This window comes from Herpailurus yagouaroundi, unplaced genomic scaffold, assembly GCF_014898765.1.
Source record: "Herpailurus yagouaroundi ecotype Mexico unplaced genomic scaffold, PumYag 139, whole genome shotgun sequence".
In the NCBI taxonomy this organism is placed as follows: domain Eukaryota; kingdom Metazoa; phylum Chordata; class Mammalia; order Carnivora; family Felidae; genus Herpailurus; species Herpailurus yagouaroundi.
The window spans coordinates 69,151,559-69,177,470 of NW_024412394.1; the positions used below are offsets into that span (position 1 = coordinate 69,151,559).

Genomic DNA, 25,912 nt, shown 5'->3' on the forward strand with positions numbered 1-25,912 from the left:
AAAGAAAGAAAGAAAGAAAGAAAGAAAGAAAGAAAGAAAGAAAGAAAAAGAAAGAAAAGAAACAAGAAAGAAACCTCTTCAGAAAAGGTCCTCTTGTCCTGTAGCTCTCTCATTAGGGAACATTTTGAAGCTTGCCATGTAGGTTGACCTATAAGTACTAACTAGGGGATTCTGTGACTCAAAGTAAACTTAAAATCTTAAGAAACTGGTTCCCAATATCTGAGGCAGATGGCAGATCTATGTTCTGGATTGATTTTATTTCAAATAGAACAACTTCACAACTGAATTAAGACTACACAGATATAACCTTATGACACCCACTCTACTTTGAGTTTTCCTGGTGTTCGCAGGAACATAAATATACTTAGCTATATAATCTCAGCTGTGAGTAAAACTAAAGGAAGGAAACGTGAACTCTAAGATGATCTATCTTCGGAATATTCTAATCTATAGAGAGTGATTTACTCTGGAAGTTGGAATGTGAATCCAGAAATATGAAGTAGGAGTTTGCAACTTGTTTTCAGGGGAAATCTAAGTAACTTCAACACTGAATAAATGTAATATGTAGATCAAAGTCAGAACTGATATAAATACAGTGTTACAATGCTTGACCATTTATTTATTGGTAGGTAATGGTCTGACAGAGGTGGGTTACACTTATCCATTCACAGAGTCAATGTGCATAACACAATGGTTAATCACTTTAGAAATAAATTTACTCAGAACCGGGAGAGGCAGAGAATTAGTTAAGGGGAATAGAGGAAATAAAGATGAAATCAAAGAAAAATGGAAGCAGATCATAAACAAGCACCTGTGCCCTATATCCTCCATCACTTTATTCCCTCAGTTGCTCATTTCCTGAGTCTCCAATTTAAAATTTTTTTGACTGACACATACTTTAAAAAAATAATTATATTAAAATTTAAAGTGAACAACTCATAAATTTATACACACACACACACACACAACCATGTAACCAGTACCAATATGAAGATGTAAGAAATTTCTAGGACACTGGAAGGCTATCTTCAGAGAGCTTATATTTTATTTTATATTTTATACATATTTATATTTAAAATAAAATGTACACTAAGCTCTCTAAAGACAGACAGCATGCCTACAATGAGTCTGAGTCTCGACCCCTTACTAGGTATGAGGCTTTCAACAAGTCACTTAACCTCCGTGAATTTCAGTTTTCTCTATCTGGAATAGTACCTCACTACTCTGTTGTCTTACTTATACCACAAGTTTGTAGCAAAACGTAAAAGTGACAAGTCTGTAAAAATGCCTTATAAATGATAAAACAATATATGAATGGTAGCAAGTATATTATTTTACTTCTACCTAATCTTCATTGCCCATCACATTGTCTTTATTTAAAAGCACCCGACAGGCTGGGCGCGTCTGGGTGGCTCAGTCGGTTAAGCATCTGACTTTGGCTCAGGTTATGATCTCACAGTTCATGGGTTCAAGCTCCATGTCAAGCTCTGTGCTAGTAGTTCAGAGCCTGGAGCCTGCTTCAGATTCTGTGTCTCCCTCTCTCTGTCCCTCCTTAGCTTGTGCTGTCTCTCAAAAATAAATAAAATGTTAAAAAAATTTTTTAAAAGCACCTGACATGCTTATTGACAGACTGAGATTTTAATAGGACATATTACAAACAGATTCTAATGTTGCCAAATTGAGATAATGTGAGGCTTACATGCTTATGTGGAAACATCAGACTTCCTTAGTGGCTCTGCTAGGAATATTCTCTCCAGGTTCTTCATCTTATGACTATTTCTTAGGAGCTGATTCCTCTGTCTACTCAAAGGGTTTCATTCACAAAAATGTCCTTGGCTCAATTTTGATCACTCCCTGTATTTGCTTCTTTGTGAGCTCATCTACTCTGATGTGACTTCCAAGGCCGGATCTCTAATCTAGACTTCTACCCCATACTTGGGACTTAGGTATATGCCTGCTGCGCATCTTCCTTCACCTGGTTATCTGACTGATATCTCATGCTCTATATTCTTAAATCATCTTCCCACCTAAACATGATCTGTGTCAGAACCCTGATCCTCATTCTTGACACCTCCTCCTCTTCATCTTTTTCTTGTGGATTTATCCTCTAAATTGTTTTTTAAATCCTTACACAACTGCCAACTTTCATTTGAGCTACCCCAATAATCTTCTCCCTGGTTTCCTTACCTCTGTTCTTGTCCCCTTCCATACTGCTACCAGTGAGCGAGGTATGAGGCAAATTCACGTGTCACTGCCTCCATCCCACCTTAGCCATCCACTCCCATGATCATACTCCAAGTTCTATTATTACCAGTAATTACCCCCTCCTCATCCCATTCTCTGACCACCATCTCTCATCCTTCTAGTTTACTCCCTCTAGTACCCCGAGCTCCCATCTAGCTCAATTTGCACAATCATAATCACAACCTTTCACTACTATTTCCTTCTTTGCCCCTCACCTGCTCTGCAATTAATTACTTTTTCACAAAGTCATAATCCTTTGCTTATGAGTGGTGGTTGAATCTAACCCTGTCTTATCTACGCTTGTATCTGTGAATCTGAACATAGCTGGCAGGTATCACTTTAATTTTCTGATGTGAATCTCAAATGTGCTGTCCACACTGCCTAGCTTTTATACTTTATTTTCTTAAATAACTATCCTCAGATTCTCCTAGATAACTATTTCATACTCTTCTTCTCCCCTCAAACCCATCAAGTCCCTCCACTATGCTCACTCTCAGTTGAGAACCATGACTGCTATTTCACTGAGAAAATTGAAGCAGTCAGAAGAGAACTTCCACACATTGCTACATCTACCCACCTACCAACATCTGCATCCATATAACATGCCTCTCTGCCTATTAAAATAGAGGAAGCTCTTAATTGATCTACCCCCTGGCTCAAATTTGGGCTATAGAGATGGCATGTAATAAGTATCTGGTGGCAAATTCTTGAAAGGTCTAGATTCAGTTGATATCCAGAAGGCCTCTAAACACCATCTTCTGGGGAAGACTCATTTATTCTTTTATTCAAGCAATCAACAAGTACGTCATGAGCACTATTTAAGAGGCACTGTGTTTGTTACTGAGGATTCAAAGTCTAGCAGTAATTTTATGTTAAAGTTAGCAGGAGAGTGAAAACTATTATATTAAAAAATAAACAAAATATAAAAAACTCAAACTAGGCATATAAGGAAAGATATTCATTCAACTGTAAACTATATCAGGAGAGTGTAACAGTTGAGGAGATGTCCTAGAGAGACAAAAGGATTTCACTTTCATTTTGCATACTTGTCTGCATTCATTTTGTTTTAATAGTGGATACAAATTATTTTTAACAAAAAGCATATTAAAATCAATTAGTTAGAAACTGCTAAGTGTCATGAGGAAGATATAGATAAAAGAAATAAAGATTAAAAAAAAGGAGTTTCTGGAACTGTTTAAATCCAGAAAAAAATAGTTTGAGGACCTCTAATATGAAAGCTCTCAGGGCCAGCTTCTGTCCAAAGTCATAACCCTTAAAGTTCCAAAACAATTTAAGTTATAAGATAGTACTTCCCACAGGTTCATTCAGGATTTCCTGGAAATTTCCAAATTATCGGGAATACTTTGGATTAGCAAAAAAAAAAAAAAAAAAAAAAAAAGCGACTATCCGGTTTTGCAGTTTGGCCCATCTAGGAAATTATCCAATTCATACTTTCTCACAGTCGTTCCCTTATTTACAAATAAAGATCAGATAGACTATATATTAAGCTTATAATTAGAGGAGGTCTCTGAAAGGACTAAAGAAAGCTGTACATTAAAAAAAAAAAATTACTCTCCAATTTCTGATTCTAAGCTAATAGTGAATAACTGTATAGCTGCCTTTTGGATCTTCAAGGATGAAACTAAGATTCAAGAATTTAATTTTGTGTTTACATAATTTATGTGTTCATCACAGACAATATCAGAGACCACAGTTTAAATTATATAATGGAATAAACAAACCAAATACACCACAATCTCTTGTACCTTCCATATCCTATGCTGTGTCATTAGGAGCTATTTTGAAGTCATTAGAGATTCTTATGCTCTGATAATATTTTGAGAAGAAAATAACATAAAATCATCTCAAGCAGTTACATATACTAAATATTTTCAAATTGGATGAAATGTGAGAATAACGTTAGGCTCACGGTATAGAGAGGAAATAAGAAAAATAAGGACACCTGAATTTTATATAAAGAATATATTTCTTTATGTGAAAGGATTACTGTGTCTTGGTGCCCAAAAGAATTGCAGAGGGCATGTTTGGAAAGTCAAATGTTTTATGTAAATCTAGAAGAGTCAGAAAGATCATAGTTAATGATGAGTGTATAATAAAAGTATATAATGAGAAAGTAGTTTCAAAGAGAAGCGACTGAAGAACACAGCTTTCTTTTAAATATAAACATTCTGTATTAATATTACCTAAAGTCCAAAATTTGAGAACAGACCAATTTACAGTAGGTATCCTTTTTTACATTTAATAAAATTTTTTACATTTTTACATTTTTTACATCTGCATTTTAATAAAAGTTTACATTCAAGCAACTTCAAGAATGCAAACATACTTTAAGATCCTATGATCTTACATTTTTGGTGAAAGAATTATTTTTCTGAGTGACTGCAAACTAATGAGATAATTTGTTGAAATTTATACTACGAAAAATCCTTATCTGGACCCCCAAAGCCTCACTTGGAAGCTGCTATTAACTATTTCCAAGTACTGTCTCTCCAATTTACCTTCTTCATCTGACCCAGTTTTTAAATATCCTTAGTTCCTTCTTATGTGTAAACTAAATTTTTCTTACTTAATAAATCAGAAAGGCCAAGCTGAATTTATCTGGTATTAAGTGAAAAAAATGATGAAACTATATAACATTTGACACATACAACATAATACTTCATGATAGTTGTAGACTTTCCTAGCTACTGCTACCTTAGACACAAATGGAAAAAAAAAATTAACACATCAACAACATTAAATACTCTTGTAGCTTTGCATTTTAGAAGGTAGAATTTATTTTTGTAACTGTACTTAAGTATAATAAAAATAATTCACAAAGAAGCATAAATTACATGGTGGACTATACTAATACTCTACAATAAATGAAACAGTTATACTGACCTAATCTCTTATTTCCAACGAAATTTTAGATGAAGCACCTTACCTCATTTCTCATGATTCTCCAAAGATTTAGTGTAATTCGGCCAACAATATTTATCTCACTCATTGTTTCTGATCCATAGTCATCTCTTTCAGCTGCAAATCTGTTCTCAACTTTGTCATCTACAGAAATGAATAGACTGTATCAGGACTCACAGAAACCAAATTTCCAAGCAAATTACGCCAAATAAAATGAGAATAAAAATGAAAGAGAAAGATTAAAGATGAAACATAATTCACTATTTTGTATTAGACTTAGAGAGTGAATAATCACTATTTTGATTAATAAAACAATTTTCTTTCCTCTAAGTTATGAAAGTGGGACGCCTGTGTGGCTCAGTTGGTTGAGTTTCTGACTTGATTTTAGATCGAGTCATGATCTCATGGTTTGTGAGTTCAAGCCCCGCACTGGGCTCAACACTATCAGCGGACTCTCTTGGCAAAATCTCTTCCTCTTTGGATGTGATCTTTCCCTCTCTCTGCCCTTCCCCTGCTCATGCTCTAACAAATGAAACTTGGGGCGCCTGGGTGGCGCAGTCGGTTAAGCGTCCGACTTCAGCCAGGTCACGATCTCGCGGTCCGTGAGTTCGAGCCCCGCGTCAGGCTCTGGGCTGATGGCTCAGAGCCTGGAGCCTGTTTCCGATTCTGTGTCTTCCTCTCTCTCTGCCCCTCCCCCGTTCATGCTCTGTCTCTCTCTGTCCCAAAAATAAATAAACGTTGAAAAAAAAAAACAAAAACAAAAACAAATGAAACTTAAAAAAGACTCTAAGTTATGAAGGAATTTTGTGAAATGTAATTGAAAATTATATATTTTTAAATAATAAAAATGTGCATACACACATATTTTAAAAATAATACTCTTTTTACTTTAAATTTGGTTAATTTTTGGTGCCATTTTTATGAACACCTAACACTAAAGCACTCCTTTAGTATTAGGATGAATATGTTTATAGTTACATTGGTCACTTCCTGGAAAACATGGTAGAGTTTTTAACCTAAACTCTCTGAAAATTTGTTGACATCAATTAATGACATTTCTATTCAGAATGAAATTCTAACTTTGCATGGACCACTAGATGAAGAGTAGAATTCTGAGTCTAGTTTCTTAGGTGATGACTTTACCTAGAATAGAAATTAAAATGTGTTTCTCTTATATGATACTGGATATATACAAATGTTGTTAATTAGAGGATCTGGAATAATAAATATATTTACTATATGCTGAATGTCTATTATGTTCTAAGAACTTTATTGTTTCTTTTACTTTAACCTAGCCACTTTATTATGTTAGTATAATTTGCATTTTGCATTGTAGTAAATTTTACTCAGAAATGTTATATCTTGTCCCAGGTCATACAGAAACAGAACCAGTACTATAAACCAGGGTTACCTGATTCCAGACAGACCATGTACACACATTCATCCCTCTTCTTTAATTTAAAGAGATGATGTTTACAAGTTTTTTTCATCTAACACTTACATAATGTTTACTGTGGTCTTAGGCACTGTTCTAAGTACTTCACAATTGCTCTATGAGATAAGTTGTATTATCATTCTCGTTTTACAGCTGAACAAACTGAAGTATAAATAGGTTAAGTAACTTGTTTGACATCACATAGCTAGTTAGCAGGATCACCAGGATTTGAACCTAGCTAGTCCTTCTCCAGAATCTGTGCTCTTTACTGCCTTCCTAACCATCCCCTTTCTACTGTACCATGTTGCCTCATAAAAATGGCTTCTGTGGTATTCTTAAAGGACAAGACCCTGGGGCTCCTGGCTGGCTCAGTCAGTAGGGCATGGGGCTCTTGACCTCAAGGTTGTGAGTTCAAGCCCCACATTGGGTATGGAGCCTACTTAAAAAAAAAAATGTATATATATACACACACACACACACACGTGTGTATATATATGTGTATGTCTATATATGTGTGTGTATATATATACATATATGTGTGTGTGTGTGTGTGTGTGTATATATATATATATATATAAAAAAAGGACGAGCTTTCATTCACTCTTCTGATCTTAAGTCATATACCTTACCTGTTACAGCTAATTAAACTAATATGTACACCTGAACATTCATGCTGCCTCTCCTGAATATTCAGAAACCTATCCCAAATGAATGTTGAGAAAATTGAGATATACCACACTATTCCTAGCACCCAAGGGACACAAAAGCTACAAGAAATTTATGCAGTGAAAACCTAAAATTATCTCTGCCTTTTTATTCCAAGCTTTTTGCATAGTTCAAAATATTTATGGTCTTTGAATCTTCTAGCTTCAGCCTTTCCCTTTAAAATTACTAACACTTAAGACATTGTACTGAAGTCATAACCTCTCCCAGGAGTTCTCTTGATTAGTTTTCATCAATATACCCAAAGTATATGCTGTTGTCCTAGTCAGACTTGTGACTTTAAAACCAAGTTATTAAAAATTCTACAGTTGTAAGGAAAAACATAACTCTGAAAGGTGCTTTATCAACTGTAATTTTGGTATGAATGTTGTTGCCTCCCTCCTTCGAACAGAATCAGACTTGTGGGAAACAGCCTTCAAAATTCATGCAAATTTTTTAGCCTGATACCCAAATAAAAATAAACAGCGTTCCAACCAAAAGCATAAAACATAGAACCAGACAAAATAAAATTATGGTACATCAACCAAAGAAATGTTGTGTGCTTCATAATGATTATGAAGACTATCTCAGAATACAGAAAAATACTCACAATAAGATACTAGATGAAAGAAGCATAATAAAAATGGGAGAAATATGTGACTAAAGTTATATAAAAGAGGCTTACATATGTGTATGAAAAATGACTGAAAGAAAAGATACCAACAAATATATTAACAGCACATATAACAGCAACATGGGGGTGTTTTTTCTTTTTTCTTGATTTTTGAATTTGTCCATAATGGAGTTATGATACATCTACAGCTTACATAATTTAGTATTAAAATCAGGCTAGAACAATAGTACTTTTTAACACCTTGTCTTTATTCACTTTGTAATTTACTCTGTGGTTGAACCATAAAATATTCACAAGGCTTCGTACCTGGCACCCGAGAGATCATCTGACATAAATCAACACTTAAGGCAGCAGCCCTTTGTAAGAGGTAACCCCAGGAATGCATCTGAATTTCATATCCTAGCAGAATATCAGGATCATACCTAAAGGAATGAAAAAATTGAACAAGGACCACACATTTGAAGCTTTAATCAGAAGAATTGTTTCTTTGTGATATAAAATGCAAAAGATAAAAATCTATTCGGTTTCTCAGATGGAGAAGGGATGGTACAATGGCACCTATACACTTTCTATGTAAGAAGGAATAGATTAGAGTTTCTGATTGGAAGCTACTTTTATAAAGCAAACATAGTTTTTACTGAGACTACATATTCATTTGGTATGACTTAGGAAAGAAGCTGATAGAAATTGGGACGAGAGAGGCATTACCACTGAAGTACAAGAATGAGAGAATGATTGAGAATATCATGAGGGTAGGGGCAGGGCGAAGTGTGAGGGCATGTGTGGACACGTGTTTTGAAAAAGATCCCCCCAGGTCATTTTGTTGCTACTTCCCTACCCCTCTAACCTATATTGTCCTTAAACAGTTTTAAAGCTGAGAAAGAAAATGAAAACACCTTCCTTTTCCCACTTAATTTTAATTAATGACTTGTTCCTTACAGGAAGTAATGACAAGTTTGTCCTCTAAACTTAAGAAGAAGGTGACTCAGCTTAATGGAAGAATGAAATATTAACAGGGGTGAGATTAATGTGGGGAAGCTAAGCAACAGAAACTAGGGAAAAAAGGTGCTCACTGCACTCACACAGTTGCACTGGTAAAACTGCACTGATAATGTGCATCCAACTCAGAAAGAGCCTCTTTGTGGCTCCTCTTAGGACTTTCATAGTGACCACCACAGAAAAGTGTTTGGTTTACAGTGCAAGGAAAAATAAACTTGAAGATTTACTTCAATGGAAAAATTGTATGAGAACAAAAACTTTGAGAGCAAAAGCTATGATTATGCTCCCAATTAGAAGCTCTAAATTACTGATTATTTTCTTATTGATAAAAGCCAAAAAGCAGAGTGAAAAATCATAAAAACCTATAAATTTGGGTTTTACTCATTGGTTATAGTCACTCTGAATTGGGGAATGTGCAGCCTGTCCATATTGTATTATTTAACACCTGAAGTATCACTCAAAGTATCCTAGTAGTAGGATCCTACTAATTTACTGATGCAAGCTATAAATGGCTACTCTGGAAGTCTCTGGTATAACAATGAATCATAAGCAGATCATGAGATCTATTTTTAGAACTGGTTTGCTAATAGTTTACCATACTTCCATAACTGCTTTCTTAAAATGATGGGGTTGAATGGCTTTAGTTTTCACTTAGTCAACGAATACAAGAATGTCACAAAAATGTCTCATTTTTAATCCTGGAGTATATTTAAATGGCTGATGTCAAAAGAATTAGGTTCAAACATTTGCAACATCATTCTTTTTATTCTCTCCATCCCTTAAAGGCCCTATCAAAATACATTCTATAATATAAATTTCAATATCTGGTAATCTGCTTGTGACCTGCTATTATACCATGGACTTACATAATAGCTCTCAAACTTGTCAGGAGAAAAAGATAATGTATATATTATCCATGTGTTTTTCTCTATACAAATAGGGTTGAAATTTCTGAGAAAACCACTTGATCGATTTAACAGAACAGCCAAATGGACCTTTTCACCAACCTACAAAAAAGTGTTTTCTTGGAAGAAAGTGCCTCATGGCTGGCAATTCTGGAACAAAGGGCAGGGGTAAGACATGAGTATGGGGAAGCAAAGGAAAATAAGGCAATAAGCAACAATGAGGCAAATATTTAATCTCAGAGATTAAAGGCTAAAAAGGTAGACTAATTCTTAAACAAAAAGTCCAGAAAGATCCTAGGGCACCCAAGAAAACAGAAGTCTCTCAACACTCTTCCTGCTCATTAGTCTTCTAACATAACATCTAATAGGTTAACATATCTTTGTTGATAGCAATTTCATCAATTCTTCAATTAAGTTAAACTCTCTTCAGGGCAGTTATCTGACAGACAAGTGCATCTTCCTGAAAACTATGCACCGTCTAAATTTGAGAAATTGGGGCAGAAATACCATATCAAGTGGCTCTAAGGATTATCAGGGATAGGAGATTTGAAGGATTCCCATACACATATACCAGAACCCATGCAGTTGACTGCCTTAATACCAAGAACGACCAGAACAGGCATTACAATGTGGCCACAGTTGGCCTTGATCTTAAGAATGTGGAAGATTGCTAGAATGCCTACTGCATATATTTCTAAGCACAGGTACATGAAGAAGATGCCAGATGGTTACAGAGCCCTTCTTCTTCTATAAAGGCAGTTCTGACTTCTTTATCTGAATTTGCCAGATTCATAAAATATCTTATTACTGCAAAGATTATTATTCCAGTTAGCTATTTGCTATGTTGCAGCACCTAATAGAGTTGGTTAAGTACACTTATTTTCTGATGTTTTGAAAAAATATGTATATTTTTAAAAGTTGTCTATTTTATAAACTGCTACTGCTCAGAGATGACTGCTAGAAAAAAAAAAAACAACAACCAGAGAACACTCTGCTTCTCTTAACTGATTAGATTTTAGTCCTTTCAGTATTTTCCAGATCTATTATGTATATTTATTTTTTGACCTAGAGGCCATTTCATCTAAAGAGACTCTTAAGGCTGATAAGACAGGTCTCAACTCAAGTTCAAAACCACAAGAATTTCATTTCTTCTGTGAAAACATTTGGTGACAATAACAAAATCTTTGTGACTTGTTCTTCAATTTTGGTGACTTTTATCAACTCTACCTGGTTTCTAAAAGTTATGGAAAGAACAAGGTTGGGTAGATGGGATTAGTGGTGAAGGAAAAAATAAAACTGGAGAAAACAGAAGCAGCAGAAATATGAAAATGATTTACTTGCTTAGGCAAAAAAAAAAAAAAAAAAAAAAGCTGTTTCCGCAACTAAAATTTTAAATAACCCATTAACATCTGTACAGAAGAGAGATGAGGGGGTTCTAACTAGGCAGTGGCAATGGCAGGGTGGGGTGGGGGAAAGGAATGATCTTGAAACATAATTCTGAGGTTAGATAAATGTAATATATGCATGCAGGAAAGAGAAAAAGGAAGAAGTCAAAGCTTATATCCAAGTTAGGAAGGCTGGGAAAAATGGAAAATTATTAATAAGTTCAAGGAAATACAGAGGAAAAAAATGATTGTGACAACACAATGGATTTGGTTTTACTTGTCTAATATAATTTCATACTACTTTTTATGTTTGCCATTTGAGGACATATAATATTAAGAATGGAAAAATACAGGGGCGCCTGGGTGGCGCAGTCGGTTAAGCGTCTGACTTCAGCCAGGTCACGATCTCGCGGTCCGTGAGTTCGAGCCCCGCGTCGGGCTCTGGGCTGATGGCTCAGAGCCTGGAGCCTCTTTCCGATTCTGTGTCTCCCTCTCTCTCTGCCCCTCCCCCGTTCATGCTCTGTCTCTCTCTGTCCCAAAAATAAATAAACGTTGAAAAAAAATTTTTTTTAAAAGAATGGAAAAATACAAACAATAAAACTCTTAAAGTGTGCATCTATATTTTATTCAATTTTATATTTAGCACCTACTATTATACCTTACACTCAGAGTTAACATTTATGTACTGACCAGGCTAAGAGTTTTATGTGCATTATCTCATTTAATTTTCATATCTATTACCCATTTTACAGATGAGGAAACTAAAGCTTAGAGAGATAAGTAACTTGCTCAAGACAAAAATACATATGCAATGACTTGGAGCTACAGAGTATTATGCTAAGCAAAATAAGTCAGTCAGAGAAAGACAAACACTACATGATTTCACTCACATGTGGACTTTAAGAAACAAAAGCAAATGAAAAAAGGGGGGGAAAAAAGAGACAAACCAAGAAATGGACTCTTAGCTATAGAGAACTGATGATTAGTGGAAGGAAGGTGGGTGGGGCAATGGGGGAAATAGGTGATGGAGACTAAGGAACGCACTTGCTGTGATGAGCAAGGGATGATGTACTGAACTATGGAATCACTATATTGTACACCTGAAACTAATATTACACTATATATTAACGAACTGGAAATTAAAATAAAAACTTAAAAAAAACCCTGTCCTTCCAGTAACATCTTCCATTCATTAAGATATGTAAGTTTAGGGGCGCCTGGGTGGCGCAGTCGGTTAAGCGTCTGACTTCAGCCAGGTCACGAACTCGCGGTCCGTGAGTTCGAGCCCCGCGTCAGGCTCTGGGCTGATGGCTCAGAGCCTGGAGCCTGTTTCCAATTCTGTGTCTCCTTCTCTCTCTGCCCCTCCCCTGTTCATGCTCTGTCTCTCTCTGTCCCAAAAATAAATAAACATTGAAAAAAAAATTAAAAAAAAAGATATATAAGTTTAAAATATAGATGCAGAAGCATATAAAATAGCCATATTCTTAAAAAAAAAAAAAAAACCAAAACAGAGCTGGCTGACTTCAAAATCTATGTTGTTAATAGCCAAATTATGGAAAGAGCCTAAATGTCCATCAACTGATGAATAGATAAAGAAATTGTGGTTTATATACACAATGGAGTACTATGTGGCAATGAGAAAGAATGAAAAATGGCCCTTTGTAGCAACATGGATGGAACTGGAGAGTGTTATGCTAAGTGAAATAAGCCATACAGAGAAAGACAGATACCATATGTTTTCACTCTTATGTGGATCCTGAGAAACTTAACAGAAGACCATGGCGGAGGGGAAGAAAAAAAAAAAAAAGAGGTTAGAGTGGGAGAGAGCCAAAGCATAAGAGACTCTTAAAAACTGAGAACAAACTGAGGGTTGATGGGGGGTGGGGAGGGAGAGAAGGGTGGGTGATGGGTATTGAGGAGGGCACCTTTTGGGATGAGCACTGGGTGTTGTATGGAAACCAATTTGACAATAAATTTCATATACTGAAAAAAAGTAAAAAATAAATAAATAAATGTATTTGTTAATTTTCAAAAAAAAAAACCAAAAAAACCCCAAACCAAAATCTATGTGGTTAACAAAGCCTGTGTTGAGTAGGTACTCAACAAAGGGGCTGAAAGAATAAAATAATCTTTTAGGGGCCTGTTTAGAATAATTATAAAGGACATTACAGAACTGAAATGTTGCTATTTAGGCACTTAATAATCATATGATCCTCTAGTGTAAGAACCAGAAATTAGTTTTATTTTGTTTACTACATTTTTCTTAATGACTAATATAATTCATGTTATGGACATGAAGAAAGTTACTACACTTGCAAATGATTGCTAAAATTCTCAATGTTGGCAGATAAGCCTGTTGTTGGGAATATATCTAACAAGGAGTACACAAGCATACAAAGCCCAGGGACATTACTGAACATGTGCTGGCACACAAAATGGTATTGACTAAAACTCTGCATGTTCTGTTGGCTAAGGTGCTTGCAGAAATAAAAGTGTGGGCACTGAAGCATCTGACATGTTGATGACAACCTCTGTGAGAAGATAAAAGGTAGGAATGACAATGGCAAGACTCAAATGGATGGGAATCCATCCAGTCACCAGTACTATAAAGAGTAAAAATACTTTTCTCTTGTTTCCTCCTTAGAGTGGTGGGTAAGCTGTGCATTATTTTTGACATCCTGACATTTAATTTAATTTTGTTTTGTTGAAAACATGTTCTGGTTTTCTAAATTTCAAAATGGTTTATGCTAATGCATCTGGGTGGGACTGAATCAGATATTCAGTCTGTAGGATATCATCTTGATCTTTCATGCAGAATACTGTCTCAGTTCTACAGGAAAGAGTTCAACTACAGAAAGCAAACCACAGAAAGCAAAACAGAAAGGGGTGAGTGTAACGACACGCTCAAGGAGAGCTTTTATCCACACATAAAGATACAAAGGCTATTTTCCAGCCTGCTTTAGGTATTTAAAAACCTAAGCCTAGCTATAGGCAGAAATTTTAAGTGCCTGGAAAAGTGAAGCATTTAACAGAAGGGTCCATAGTTACCAAAAGTTATAGTCTTTAGAAAATGCAAAAGATTCACTTAATTATTTTTAAATTAAAATACTTCTGTTTTAAAAAATCCTTTTCATAAATTTTGACAAGATTCTACTATCAATCATCCAGGCCAACCATCAAATGATCAAAAGAGATTTTTAAGGAACTATGTATTACAAAAGAGTATGGACCACATAATCCTAGATTTACGAATAGATTGCATACTAACACTTTTTGAAAACATTGGTTTAGAACTCAGAAAACATAAAAAAAAAACAATGTATTGAAATGTGGCTGACTCCCAAGGTAGAAGCCTATTTAATGAATAATACAATTTAAGTTTAGTACAGTTCCCCATTATCTCACTACCATAGAAAAACCACACTAAAATCCAACTGGGAAAGCCAGAGTTGCTAAACCAATATTTCTTCTTCAATCTTGAGAACCGAATATTGTTTTGCCGTCCCTAGTCTGCTGGAAATGGTGATGGATGGTGATGAGAGGTAAGGGCAAAATTTTTCCAAGGATAATTTTACTTTTAAGGGCCACAGGAAGAAATTCTCTTCTTCTTTCCTACCTTTGCCCATGTTATTAATCAAGAGCAAGAAAGGACCCTCTGAACAAAAGCTGGAAAAATCAGAAAATACAAAACAATACCTTTTTATTATATTTGCAATTTCTTGAAAAAGTGCCTTCTCATCAGGTGCATAGGTAACTTCTAGTCCTGTAATTCCAGATCTAATCAGTAATGGGGTCTGATACCTGATATCTAAAAAATAAGCAAAATGTTTATTACACACATTGTGTAAGTAATATAAACCCTAAATTTTGAGTGAAATTATGCTACTGAAATACTTTAAATTAAGAGAGCATTCCCCAGGGGTGCCTGAGTGGTTCAGTTGGTTAAGTGTCCAACTCTTGACTTCGGATCAGGTCATAATCTCATGGTTCATGAGCTACAGCCCTTCCTTGGGCTCTGTGCTGACAGCGTGGTGCCTGTTTGGAATTCTCTCTTTCCCTCTTTCTCTCTGCCCCTTCCCACATGGAGTCTCCCTCAAAATAAACATTAAAAAGAAAAAAGAGCATTCCCCAAAGTAAATACATAATTTAAGTCTATTTCTTAAAAACTTTCCTAAAGTTTTTCTACTTTAATATGCAACTGAAAATTTAAATTTCATTCCGTTATTTTCCTGAAAAGTCTACAGTCACCAAATTCCTCAAGTAATAATGTGTCACCTCAAAAAATTTCATTACTTTGCTTCTGTCTTTACTCTTCCCATAGGAAGAGCTTTGTTTAGTAGAGAATATTTTATTTACTTTTTTAAATGTTTACTTTTGAGAGAGAGAGAGTGTGCACACACGCATGCAAGTGGAGGAAGAGCAGAGGGAGAGGGGGGCAGAGGATCTGATTTGAACTCTGTGCTTACAGTAGAGCCCGATGGGGGGCTCAAATTCATGAACAACAAGATCATTGCCTGAGCCAAAGTCAGATGCCTAACCCACTGAGCCACCCAGGTGCCCCTAGTAGAGAATATTTTAATCAATGGTATGCTGGTAACTGTTTATAACTACCTCCTAAGGAAAAAAAAAAAAAAAGACCTGATTTGGAGTGCTTGCCTTTTTCCATAAAAGACTCCTCCCTCTCCATGCTGATCTCAAACTACCAATGTGACACCAACTAGTTCAAAGAATTCATAAAAATTTAGTAACTGGATTGTGAGCTGGTACAAGTCAGCTCAAGCACACCATTGATTAAACTGTAAATTCCTACATGGTTTTGTTCGGTGCTAAGACTTCCTTCTCAGCTGACTGAATTCATGTATTATTATTCAAAACTGCAGAAGGACACTTGATATTTTATAAAATGCCTTTATATGGTATACTATATGAAGAACATCTAAGCCAAAAACATACATATGAACAAAATTGGAATACATCTTAAAAGTCTCTTTTAATCCATTAACTGACACTAATAACTTCTTAAAAGCAAAGAGAAACTCTGTATTAGCAGCAAAATACCAGCAATGCATACATAAGGAAGACTGTTCACCCAACCTACAGATTATCATTTTAATTCAGTATTAGCAATTAATATACTATAAAACAATACTTAGAACAATATAAAAGGAGTTCCTTATACTTGCTTGGCTTAGATCTCCAGCACAGAAATTGCCCCATTAAAAGGTTCATCCCAGGGTGGGTAGGTACAAAATTAATAAAAATGAACAAATACCTTGGCTGGAGACAGGCTTGTCTTTATCAATCACTATTACACCTGTGAGTTCTGTTTTGTCTGTATCTGGTAGTGGAGTGTCAGATGAAATGCAGTAAAACAGAGCACAGATTGGGTCAAATTCAGGATCTGGTTCTAAGTCTCGTCTAGTTCGAGCATGTAACTCCACACTGATTAGGGTAAGATTTTGTATCTATAAAAGGAAATAAAAATTAAGATTTTAGATTATTTTTTGGGACATGTTGAAAGAAATGTTTCACCAAGATTCCAAGGAAATATGTGTAAAATTGAAAAAAAAAAAAAACCATAAAGGACACAGCCACAGTTTAATACTCCACAGATTAAGGATTTTCACTTCTAAGATTAAATTAATTCATGTTTTTATTCTAGAAAAACTGCTTATGCTATAATTTCTCAGTGACAATACATACTTAAAACTATTTCTTTAAAATACATGCAAGTGCCTCTCAATTTTTGCATTCCTGTTTGAGAAAGAGAATGACTAGTCCAAGTGGTTGTTTATTTGAATCAAAGTCTGCTACTTTTTACTTTCTACCCAGTTAACTATGGTTTCACCTATAGTTTAAAAAGAGATGTATTTTAGTTTGAAGCTCCTATTAATTCTCTACTACTTCAATTTACTTCTGTATGTACTGGGCAAGTTTTTTTTATAATAGTTTTTCTTTAAAAAATACAAGAATATTATGGCATCAACTACAACAATAGCTAGATTTCTGCCCATACACACTTTCTCTTTGGCAAAAATGCAAAAAAAGGTAGTATTTTGCTTTTTATACCTACTTTCCTATGTTAATAAAAAATAAAAGGATTTAACTGTAATTAAGTAGAAACTCTGGGTAAAAAAAAGCAACTTAAGTTAGATTCATGATTACAGCCGGAATTATAACCATCACTGTACCAGTAATACCTGGCAATACAAAAACAGTAGACTACTGTTACCATATGGGTAATTATTGAAGTCATATAGATTTAATGAACGATTTGTATTTTGTATTTATTTTGCATGCCAGCTGTTGAAGAAATGTAATCAATATAAGGCTCTCACTAGTGATGTGAGTAGAATTTAGTAAACTTCTTTGGAGGACAATTTAGAAGTTATCTATCAAAATTAAAAACAGACGTACCCTTTGATCTAGCAATTTTATTCCTGACAGTATATCCTGCAGATATAATCATACATGTAGCCAAAATTTATGTATGAGGATGTGCATTAAAAATTATGGTATTTCTAGTCTTTCATAAGTCATAAAAGACTAAAAACATAAATGTCTATCAGTTGAGGACTAGTTACATAAATTATGTGACATCCCATGAAGACTACATACAATGGAATACTCTTTAACCTTTAAAATTTTCAAAAGAATTAGCCAGATCTGGATGTTTTAGTACGAAAAGATCACCATAATACATTGAAAAGTGGAACCAGTGAGTGTAGTATGTGTATATGTATGTAAGAAATGTTAAAGCACATGCATAGGAAATTTCTGCAAAGAGACATAACAACACAGAACTACTTCTACTGCCTTTGGGGAAGGAGACTACTTAGTCTGAGGTAGGAGGGAAGCTTAATTTTCATTGTAAATCTTTTGGTCCTGATTGAATTTTTTTTACCATATGCATGTAATGTGTGTATTCGTTAGTAAATTTCTAGGTAAGTACTTTTTAAACTATAAAGAACATTAACTATGCAGATAGAAAGCATAAAGAATAATAAAACAAATATCCACAAATCTACCACTTTCCTTATACATTGCTGTTTCTCTAAGTTTATTTTTGAGAGACAGGGATAGAGAGAATTCCAAGCAGACTCTGAGCTGTCAGCGCAGAGCCCGACATGGGGCTTGAACCCACAAACCATGAGATCATGACCCGAGCTAAAATCAAGAATCCGATGCTTAACCGACTGAGCCACTCAGGCACCCCTATAATATAGCTGCTGTTTCTATTACAAAACAATCTAACCAGGGCCACCTGGGTGGCTCAGTCCATTAAGCATCCGACTCTTGATTTCAGCTCAGGTCATGATCTCATGGTTTGTGGGTTCAAGCCCTGTGTCAGGCTCTGCACTGACAGCTTGGAGTCTGCTTGGATTCTCTCCCTCTCTCTTTGTCCCTCCCCCACTTGCTCTCTCAAAATAAATAAAAATAAACTTAAAAAAAATTATTTAAGGGGCGCCTGGGTGGCTCAGTTGGTTAAGTGTCTGACATCCACCTAGGTCATGATCTTGCAATTTGTGAGTTCGAGCTCCCATTGGGCTCTGTGCTGACAGCTCAGAGCCTGGAGCCTGCTTTGGATTCTATGTCTCCCTCTCTCTCTGCCCCTCTTCTGCTCATGCTCTGTCTCTCTTTGTCTCTCAGAAATAAATAAATGTCAAAAAAAATTTTTTTTTACTTAAAAAAAATCTAACCAATAAAATGGGGAGCTAAGGGAAAGAACTTCTACTTTTAAATATATATCTAAACCTAAAGAGCATATATTTTTAACACAAAGCACGTATTAATTTAGTAAATAAAAAAATGTAACTGGAAAACCTTTCCCTAACTCAAACAAAACAAAACCAAAAAACTGGTTTAGTTAGAAAAGGATGAACATGTGCAAAGACTATGGAGAAGACTGAAGACAATTTCAGGTCAAAAGATTTGTGGAGGTTTATTTATTTAGGTCAAACTTCACATTAAAATTTTGCCCTTTCTACTCTTTGATATAAAATGCACTGATCTTAGGGGCATTTTCTTTATAAGCAAATATATGAAATGAAGAGATGGGGGAGAGATTTACTGAGTATGACTAAGAAAGAGGTAGGGGACAAAGGTGGATGAGGATTATACCCCTTCTCTTCTACTCTGAGTATTTATATGCAGAAGAGAGAGAAGTTAGTGTAGCATAATGGGACACAGAAGAAAAAGTGCTGAGGGCACAATTTCCTAGAAAAAGGACAGCATACACAGTGCAGATTTTTTATGGTTCATTCCCTATTTGACCACCAGGTGGCTGTTTGTAGTATGCCTTGAGGCCTTCTTAGGGAAGAAGCTGTGAGCACCTGCCAGTCCTCCCAAGTGATTTTAACTTCAAGAGGGCCCATGATTCTGAGATGAGGTTATGTAGAAATAAAGAGCATAAGAAGAAGATTAAGTTTTTCAAATGAATAAAGGATAATCAAATGTAACAAATATTTGCTAAGGTCTATTAAATTTGCTTTAATAAAAGATTTTTTTATCATGGTATTTTATTTTTCTAATTTTGGGTGTATTCTTCATTAAGACATGTATTCCTGAGTTTATTACTTAGTTTATCTTGGCTACAGAGAATAGTACAGGGCCAAGTAGGTAAAATTCAGGAACTAAATGAAATGCTGTTGAATGGAAAAATGTACAATTAGGCAATTAGACTATGTTCTAATCTACTTCTAGAAAAGTACAAATCTTAGTTCAAATTTAGGATAAAAATGAGGACAATATTTGAATATTTCTTTTAGTTTATGCTTATCCTCAGAACAGTTTAAGACAATTGACTTGAGAACAAAAACACAAAAAATAAATTGAATTCTGTGCTCTAAAGAGGACAAGGACCTAAAACAACTGTTCAATGGAAATATCATGGGGGTGCCTGGGTGGCTCAGTTGATTAAGCATATGGCTCTTGGTCTCAACTCAGGTCATGATCTCATGGTTTGTGAGATCCAGCCCTGTGTCTCCTTGGGATTCTCTCTTCCCCTCTCTCTCTCTGCCCCTCCCCTGCTCCCCCTCATGTGCACTCTCTTTCTTTCAAAATAAATAAACTTAAAAAAAAAGTGTAACATGAAAGTCACATATAATTTAAAATTTTCTAGTAGTTACATTTAAAAAAGTAAAAATAGGTTAATTTAAAAATATTTTCATTCAATACATCTAAAATAGCATCCTTTCAACATGTGTAATTAATATAAAAATTACTAATGAATATTTTACATCCTTTCTTCCTGTTTAAAGTCTTCAAAATCAGTGTGCATTTTACATTTATAGCACATTTCAGTGTGGGTGCTAAATTTCTGCATGGAAATAAATACTTGACCTGTACTTAGATATCATAAAATTTACAGTTGAAAAAGTAGTTTTAAAAACCTAAGTTGTTCCACACATACTTAAAAGTTTTCTAGTAAACGAGTCAAGTATCAGTTTTAAATCTAAATTATTCAAATAAAATATAGAATTCACTTCCTAGATGGATAAGGTAAATTTTAAATTCTCAATAGGCACATTGCTAGTGGTGGCCAGCACAGGTATAAACAATGAAAATATACTCTAATTTCCACTTTACTGCCAGTTAGATATGTGTTCTGAGTTGTGTTTTCTTTAATACAGATAAATTTACAGTGATCCATTTGCACATTCTCTACTCCATCCTGTGACCAACATACATTCTTACAAAATAGCTTCCTACTCTTTGGCATATGGGTCTGTGCTGTGAAGGGAACTGGGTTACATAGAGATTATGTGAACAAATGAATTGTAGCAAATGAATCAGCAAGCACTAATCCACTGAACCAACCAAACAGAAAATACTAGTAAATATCTCATTTAGGATATAACATCCTAATATAACAATCCCAGAATAATATAGAGATTTTCTAATAGTTATAAAAGCTTTTCCAATTTTAGCTTCTATAACCTGAATTTCAGCTATAAGATTTGTGAAAATTGTGAAACCACAAAGCAGTCTAACTGATGGCTCTTTTAAAAGTTTGTCTATTTTATATAGATACATAAATAATAACAAAATGAAGATTAACAGGAACAGAATTCAATGTATTCCTCCCTCAGTGAGAAATTCCCATACTTGTTCTATAAAATAAAACATGAGAGTTAAACAGTGGATGTATCCTTACTGTTGCAGTTTTACCTCATGTAAAGCTTTTGCCTCCTGTAAGTTTTGTACGCTGACTTTGAAACCATAAGAATTGTTTAAAGATGGTCCATCAATCTGAGAAGTTTCTTTCTTTGGGGTATTTACTGCTGGAAATTGATTCTATCAAAGAAAAAACACACACATAGCCAGAAAAAGATAAATGAGCAATCTTTTCTTTTTTTTAAATCACTTATTTCTACCTAGATAATCTGCTTTATGTGTTTGGTAAAATAATACATGATAAACTAGTATCACCTCTTTAGGCCCAAGAAGAAACGAAGTATTTTATTAACATTCTTTTCATGCTAGGAATTCAAGATAGCAGAACTGGATATATGTAGAAATATCTGACACAATCTGTAAGCAAACCATATGTTGATCTTTGAGTTTTCAAACCCCAAATAATGAAACTAATAGTCTTGTTGGAGAGTTGACATTTACACCACATGGACATTGATCTTGACCAAATTCTGGGAAGTATGGCAAACAAGCAGGCAATATATGTTTGCAACTAATTTTGGCTAAAGTTTATAAAAGATTTGAAATTCTGGGTTTGTATTTTACCCAAACACAACATGTGTCTGAAAGATGAATGAAAATAGATATAATCTTGAAGGGTTTAGAAAAAATAGAATCAATTTTTTAAAATATTTTCTGATTTCCAAATCCATTAACCATTTCCCCCAAGTGTTGATTTATGTCCACAACACATTTGCATTTATTTTTTGACATAAATAGCTTGTAATTCAATAGTATTTAAAAATAAAAGTTTTAAAAATGTATTTATAGTCTTAAAATAGAAATACTGAAATGTATTTCATGTGGTTAATATTAATGAAATGTAGCCAATATGGAAGTGATTTCTGTCATCTATTTTTAAGGATACATTGTCTAATGTTTACTTTTTTAATATAGCCATATATTTCTAAGTATTACCATATTTTTAGTATTTAAATAAAGATATTTATGATTTTTCAGAGTTTCAGTGGTAAACAATGTTGCTTTCCTTTGCTACTTAGTAAAATGAACTGAAAAAAGTCAATGTTATATTTGAGAAAAAAGTAATAAACCAAGAAAAAGGATATATTTTTGGTGGGATCAAAAAATCACTTACTTGAGCTCTGCTGTCATTGGATTGTTCTGATTTTGCCAGTAATCAGTTAATGTATTTGTATCCTCATAATCCACATTTTGGCTATCATATTCACTTTCTCTGTAATATTTGTATTTACATATAAGAATCTTTTAGATCCCAACAACAAAAAATAAACTAAAAAAAAATTAGGCAATTTCTTGTTGTCTCAAAGATATGTAAATAAAATGATGTAAAAATATAATAAAATTTTTAAAAATGAGACACAAATTTATCAATTATCTAACTGAAATCTAAGATAAGAATGGATCGTCCACTGAACATTAAATATGTTTAGCATAGTTACCTTTGCTTGTGTTAAGAGTACTCTTCTAAGAGTGTCAGTATTACTTCCTTTCTTATGACTCAATTTCTGGGTTTTTGGTTCTGTAGAAAGAAAGATCATATTTAACATATACATCAAAATTGCCTGCTTAAAAAAAAAAATTGCTGTTCCAAACTCTTGAGTACCATCTATGAATACTGTCCTATTAATTCCTCCCTAAAACTTCATAATTTAAAAACAAAACTAATTCAAATCTCTTATCTCCAGCAAAATAACTTTAAAATTTTGTATTTTTAAATAAAAACGTTTCTATTTTAATTATTGAGTTTTTACTTCAGTCATATCCTAGGCAATCATTTAATTCATTTACTTATTTATAGAGAACATATGAAGAGGAAGAAAAGATACAGTTTCTTCTCTCACACGGTCTAGAAAGAGAATCATATATTCATCCAATACAGAAAAATATAATTATAATTGGGGTAAGTATAACAAAGTGGAATATAATTGGGAATTTTTACACGTCAGGGAGATTAGGAAGGCTTTTTTGTGCTAAAAATCAGGAGAAAGAGTAGTAATTACCTAGGAACAGAGTGAGGATTTCCCCTGATTACTCAGCAAAAGAAGTGGAAATTACTATGGGTGAATAAAAAGGCTAGGATAGATGTCCAGGTGACAGATGATGATAGCTTGGCCTGAGGTTGTGGTGGGAGAGATAGAGGCAACAGTAGAGATTTGGGTAATTTAGGAACAAAGTGACAGAAATTAGTAATGGACTAGGAATCACAGGATGGGCAGTGAGGTGAATCAGATAGGTGTTACAAATAAACCCCATGCTTCTGACTTGAGTAACTCAGTGACAAAGAGATGGTGGTACTATTTATTGAAGAAAAACCCAGAAAGGACCATATGGGCTTCTATGTGTAGGCATGCATGTTTGTGTTTATGAGTACACACAATTGGTAGTGAGTATATGCTGTAGATCATGAGTTGAGTTTTAAAAATATTGACCTTGGTTGGGGTGCCTTTGAGCATTCAAGTAGAAATCCCAAATAGACAGTTAGATATAGTGTTCTGGAGGTTAAGAGAGTTCTGAACTGAAATTTAAATTTGTGGGTTATCTGTAGTAATCCTGTGGGCAGGAATTCACTCATTTAGGGAGAAAACATAGAGTAAAGCTTCAAAGGAAATCAAGTAGGCAGAAACAGAGGAGTAGGAGAAAAGCGAAGGGTAGAAGAGGCTCCAAGGTAATGGTCGACAGGACAATGGCTGTTTAACAGGCCATGTGACAGTAAGAACAAAAAATACATGAAACTTATTGAAATTCTTTACAAGAGCAATACTGGTGGAATGATGGGGGTTGAATGCAATGTTGAATGGGCTGAGAAATGAAGGTAAAAGAAATGGGAGTTGTCAAATTACAGAAATCTTTTAAGAAATCTGGCTTTGAAGAAGAGGAAAAAGAGTAGAAGCTACAGATCTAAGGTGAAGGAAGGTTTTTGGTTTTCCTTATATCTTAAAGGGTGAGAAAGACTTGGGTATATATTAAAGCCAGTGGGAAAAATCAAGTTGAGAAAAAGGAAGACTTCTGAGAGGCCTCCTATATTTCACCCAGAAGGTAAGAAGATAGGATGGAAGCATATGTAAGTAGATTTCACAACAGAAAGATAAAAATTAAGTTTCCATGAGATGATCGATGACTTTACAAGAAACTGTCATAGTAACATCTCACTAGTAGAGTTAAAATTTCATTTAAAAAGCTCTGAATTTCATTATATAGTCTAATGTTTTCATTTAATTTCTAATCTTTGAAGAATTATGAAGTCTTCCTCTTCTTTGTAACCTTACCTGTTGACAAAGGGCTCAGGCTACTTGCTTCAGGAAGCCTTTCTAGAAGTTTTCTCTGTATAATTGGTGTACTATGAAGGCAAAGTGATTCACATATTCCAGTTCTTGCCCTAACATTAATTGGAGATATCACTAGAGGCTCCAAAGGCTCAGTGCAGGGGCTTTTCTGTATATCATCTTTTACTGGTTTTAAGAAGTTCTCAATAGTCAGGGAATGTAGTTCCTCTACTTGTGATGCGGGTCTCTCCTCTCCATCTAATGTTTTAGAATCTGGGGATGCTGCTTGTTGCCAAGGCGGAATTACTGGAGAATCAGGGGAGCTGTAACTAACATAATAGTCATCATCATCATCTTCACCTTTCTCAGGATCATTTGCAGAAGCAACTGGTGGCAGTGTCTGACTTTCACTTACAGTTCGACTACATCCTGTGGTTAGCGCTTGTAAAGCAATCTGAGAAGTATCAACATCTTCCTTGGTATGTGCTGTAGTGGGGAGTATATGTGGAGTTGTACTCATTTTTGGAGGCACTACAGGTCTGTCATCTGGGTTAACTGAAGAGCTGAAGTTCTCAGCAGATTTTATGACTCCAGCTGGCTCAGTTTTAGACAGTTTCTTGGAACGTTCGTATTCTTCTTTGGCTTGAAGCCATGCTTGAACCAGTTGTCGACTTGGGGCACATTTGCAAGGCATAATCACAATTTTTTTATCTTCAACCATTTTACAGCTATTACTTGACCCTTTATTGACCACTGCCTGGCCATTGCGAAGGGGTGACCCTGGTCGTGGATTCTGAGTCATTGCTGAGAATGCTGTTTTCCACAGACGAAGTCCTTCCAAGGAAAAGTCTCCCTCAAACTCAGCCAGATCATTTGGAAGTCGAGTTTCTACCATGAGAAGCCGTCCACCAATCTCCCTACAAACAACATATTTTAGAACAACTGTTTCATCTCAAAGAGCAATTACCAAAATATTTAGCTCCCTATCATAGAGAGGTTTAAAAATTTTTTAAAACATTTTTACTTATTTTTGAGAGATATAGAGAGACAAGAGTGTGAGCAGGGGAGGGGCAGAGAGAGAGGGAGACACAGAATCCGAAGCAGGCTCCAGGCTCTGAGCTGCAGCACAGAACCCGACGCAGGGCTCGACCCCACCTACTGTGAGATCATGACCTGAGTGGAAGTCAGACACTTAACCAACTGAGTCACCCAGGCACCCCTCTAGAGATTTTTTAAAGACCCTTTTG

General features: G+C 34.9%; 1 protein-coding gene across 4 annotated transcripts in view; it reads right to left on the reverse strand.

Moving 5' to 3' along the window:
* The window catches only part of REV3L (REV3 like, DNA directed polymerase zeta catalytic subunit), a 175,268-nt gene that overhangs the window by 44,251 nt on the left and 105,105 nt on the right, over nucleotides 1-25,912 (reverse strand). For all 4 annotated transcript variants that reach the window (XR_005789962.1, XM_040474393.1, XM_040474394.1 and 1 more), the window contains exons 14-20: nucleotides 24,669-25,582; nucleotides 22,842-22,921; nucleotides 21,397-21,522; nucleotides 16,499-16,691; nucleotides 14,923-15,034; nucleotides 8,244-8,359; nucleotides 5,192-5,310 (exon numbers count right to left, since the gene is read on the reverse strand). Coding sequence is in view for 3 of the 4 variants with exons in the window: in XM_040474393.1 (XP_040330327.1) it covers nucleotides 5,192-5,310; nucleotides 8,244-8,359; nucleotides 14,923-15,034; nucleotides 16,499-16,691; nucleotides 21,397-21,522; nucleotides 22,842-22,921; nucleotides 24,669-25,582 (1,660 nt within the window). In the remaining variant the exon portion in view is untranslated. The remainder of the gene's footprint in view (nucleotides 1-5,191; nucleotides 5,311-8,243; nucleotides 8,360-14,922; nucleotides 15,035-16,498; nucleotides 16,692-21,396; nucleotides 21,523-22,841; nucleotides 22,922-24,668; nucleotides 25,583-25,912) is intronic.